Below are 4111 nucleotides of genomic sequence, written 5' to 3' on the forward strand. Positions count from 1 at the left end.
CCCTTCTGCTCTGTGACTCTGTGAAACAGGTAAGCTCCAGTTGACCAGTTCTGTAATCTGCTTCTGCTCTGTTCTGCACTAGAAGTTTAATGATTGTTCTATGAAAAATGCATTACACCCGCTCTGTTCTGTGAAAATTTACTTTGTTTCTACACTTCTTGCTGACTTGCTGTTATGAATATGAATATGCTTGTTGAAATTGTTAAGCTGAATATCCTTGTTGAAAGCTTGAAATATGAAATTGTTGAATATGCTTATTGAAATTGTTAAGCTGAATATCCTTGCTGACTTGTAAGTTGTAAATTTGTTGTTTACTTGTTTTGTTGATTTGTACTGGAAATATGAAACTGTTGAATTATATGCTTGATTTGAATCTATGAAATATGAATATGTTTGTCTTGCTGAATAGGGAATTTAACTATTTAAGCATTTAAGGTTGCTGTCTTGGTGAATAGGGAATAGGAACTAGGGAATTTACTAATTTAGGATTGTTATTGTTTTATAATTTTACGGTTTTGCTACTCCATATTCTTTTAGAATGTCTGCTGCGAATACACCATCAGAAACACCATCTTCGCAAGAACAAGGATCAACTGCTGATGCATCAATCGGAACCCAAAAAAATAATAATAGAGCAAAAAATGATCCTGCATGGGGTCATTGTAAATAAGTTGTGGAGTCTGGAAAAACAATTCTGCTATGCATATATTGTGAGAAGCTTATTAGGGGTGGAGGAATTCATCGGTTTAAGCTTCATTTGGCTGGAAAAGGAGGAGATGTTGAGTCTTGTCGAAAGATGCCAGCTGCAGTGAGACACCAATTCCATGAAAGTATTGAAGAGCTTCGAAGCAAGAAAAGAAAAACTCAAGAACAATATGCCGAAAGTTATAATGCTTGTGATGATGTTGAAAGAGAATTTGACGAGATCGAACGTAATGAGATGCAACAACAACAAAAATCCAGGGTTCCAACACCTAACTCTAGAAAAGGAAAACAAGTCAAAGGTTTACAATCCTATTTTCCACCGGCAACAACACCCGAAGCTCAACCAACTATCAAAAGCGTTCTTCAAAGCAAAGAAATTGTGGAGAAGTGTGATATTGCTATTGCGAAATGGATGGTGGATGCCTCTGTTCCATTTAATGCGGTTAATTCAGCTTACTATCAGCCAATGATTGATGCTATTGCAAGCATGGGTGCAGGGTATAAAGGGCCAAGTTATCCAAGAGTCCGTGGGTATTTGTTGAGTAAATTAGTTGAGGATGTGAGGAAAATGATTAATGGTTATCGTGAGATTTGGAAGCAAACTGGATGTACTATTATGGCCGATGGATGGACTGATCGTTGTAGGCGTACTTTGATTAATTTTTTAGTTTATTGTCCTAAAGGAACTGTTTTTCTAAAGTCGGTTGATGCTTCTAATATCTCAAAAACTGCTGAAAATTTGTTTAAGTTGTTTAGGGATGTTGTATTGTTTGTTGGTCCTGAGAATGTTGTGCATATTGTAACGGACAATGCTGCAAACTATGTTGCTGCGGGAAGGTTGTTGGAGGCTGAGTTTCCTAAATTATATTGGTCCCCTTGTGCAGCTCATTGTGTTAATCTGATGTTTCAAGATATTGGGAAGTTGCAAGAAGTGAGTCAAACTGTGTCACAAGCTTCACTGATCACTAAGTATATCTATAATCATTGCTATCCACTGTTCTTGATGAGAAAGTTTACAGGTGGGCGGGAAATACTTCGTCCAGCTCCAACTCGGTTTGCTACTAATTTCATTGCTTTGCAAAGTATTTTAGCTCAAAAGGATCCTTTGAGAGCTATGGTTACTTCTAGAGAATTTACAAGCTCGGCTTACTCCAAAGAAGCCAAAGCTAAGAAATTCGTGGATCAAGTCTTGGATTCTAAATTTTGGAGTCAATGCACTGATATTGTTAAGCTTACTGAGCCACTTGTTCGTGTTTTACGTATTGTGGATAGTGAAGACAGACCTGCCATGGGTTTTCTTTATCAAGCTATTTATAAGGCTAGAGAAGAAATGGTGAAGAGGTTTCAGAAAAGAAAGAAGGTTGTTGATCCTTATTTGAAGATTTTGGATACCCGTTGGGATGCACAACTTAAGAAAAATCTTCATGCCGCTGGTTATTGGTTAAATCCAGCTTTTCGATTTAATGCTGGAGAATTTGAAAAGCACAAAAAAATTATTTCTGGCTTGTTGGATGTCATTGAGAAATATGCTTATGATGATCCTGTACTAAATTCTAAGCTGACAAGTGAGAAGAGGATCTTTAAGAATGCTGAGAAAGATTTTGGAAGACCCTCTGCAATACGTGAACGAACCACTGTTATGCCAGGTGAAATTTCTTCATAAATTTGGTCTTTTACTATTGTGATGTATTAATTATGTGATATTATGATTGTGATAAATTATTTATCTATTTTTTTATGTTAAGATCAATGGTGGGAATCTTATGGTTGTGGAGCCCCAAATTTGCAAAAGTTGGCTATTCGTGTTTTAAGCCAGACTTGTAGCTCTTCAGGTTGTGAGCGTAACTGGAGTATTTTTGAACACATTCACTCAAAGAAGAGGAATCGGTTAGAGCATCAAAAACTTAATGATCTTGTTTATGTTCATTACAACTTAAGGTTACAACAAAGGTACTTTTTTGATTGTTTTAAGTTGAAAGCATTATTTTAAAATCTTAATCATCACATGAGTAACGAAATATATTGATAACATAGGAACCAAATGAGAAACCAAGTTTATGATCCAATTTGTCTTGATGCATTTGAGGATCATTCGGAATGGATACTGGAAGATTCACCACCATTTTTAACTCCTGAAGAAATTGATGCTTTACGAAATGATCTTGCAAATATGTCTCTTCAATCACCTTTAGATGATTTAGGTATGCTTTTATTTATTTATGAATTTTGATCAACTATGATTTTTGTATGCCTCATAACATGTTTTATATTATTTTTTATCTTGATTTGTGAAACATTATCTATAATGCTAGATCAATTGGATTTGGAAGATGATCGGGATGAAGATGGAGCTAATAATTCTGTGGAAAATGCAAATCAAAATGAAACCAATCAGGATGTAGCTCCACATTTGTCAGATGAAGAGCAACTTGCCGACTTTGAAATCACTCCTTGGATTTAGTTTATGAATTGTTATCCATATTGTGTTTAATTAAGATACTAATGTACTAGTACTAACTACTTTCATGTTTATCTTTGTATTAGTTATATTTAGACTTTGAAACTTGGTTGTTTTTAAAATGTTGGTGAAGAACTAACGATATGTATTTTGAATTTATTAATTTTATGACTATTTTTAGTATTTTATATTTTTTATTTATGTGAAACCGGTTTTATCGGTTCAACCAGCGATTTATCGGTTGAACCAATAAACCAGTGAACCAGTGACCTGACCGGTTCGATTACCGGTCCGGTTCTTACAACTATGCCAAGAACTATCCCTTCAGGAACCATGAAATGGCATTTCTCCCAATTCAATACCAGATTAGTTTCTTGACATCTTTTCAAAACAAGATTTAAATGATGTAAGAAAGTGTTAAATGAATTGCCAAAGACAGAAAAATCATCCATGAATACTTCTAAAAACTTTTCAACCATGTCAGAAAATATAGAAAGCATACACCTTTGAAAAGTTGCAGGGGCATTGCATAGCCCAAAGGGCATCCTTCTATAAGTGAAAACTCCAAATGGACAAGTGAAGGAAGTCTTTTCTTGATCCTTGGGATCCACCACTATTTGATTGTACCCAGAGTACCCATCCAGGAAGCAATAATAGGCATGGCCAGTCAATCTTTCCAGCATTTGGTCGATGAATTGGAGAGGAAAGTGATCTTTTCTTGTAGCATCATCCAGTCTTTTATAATCTATGCACATCCTCCACCCAGTCACTGTCCTGGTGGAAATTAACTCATTCTTTTCATTGGAGATGACTGTCATTCCTCCCTTCTTTGGTACAACTTGAACCGAACTCACCCATGAGCTGTCAGAGATTGGAAAGATTATCCCAGCATTCTATAACTTCATCACTTCTTTTTGAACCACCTCCTTCATAGTTGGGTTAAGTCTT

The 4111-nt window shown here is 35.7% G+C and overlaps 1 protein-coding gene across 1 annotated transcript; it reads left to right on the forward strand.

Moving 5' to 3' along the window:
* The first annotated feature begins 796 nt into the window (after positions 1-796).
* On the forward strand, positions 797-3166 carry LOC112735137 (uncharacterized). Its single transcript, XM_025784707.1, has 4 exons — positions 797-2351; positions 2451-2655; positions 2740-2906; positions 3018-3166. The coding sequence occupies exons 1-4, from the start codon at positions 797-799 to the stop codon at positions 3164-3166; spliced, it is 2076 nt and encodes a 691-aa protein (XP_025640492.1).
* The last annotated feature ends 945 nt before the right edge of the window (positions 3167-4111 follow it).

The sequence above is a fragment of the Arachis hypogaea genome, chromosome 13 (assembly GCF_003086295.3).
Source record: "Arachis hypogaea cultivar Tifrunner chromosome 13, arahy.Tifrunner.gnm2.J5K5, whole genome shotgun sequence".
NCBI lineage: Eukaryota > Viridiplantae > Streptophyta > Magnoliopsida > Fabales > Fabaceae > Arachis > Arachis hypogaea.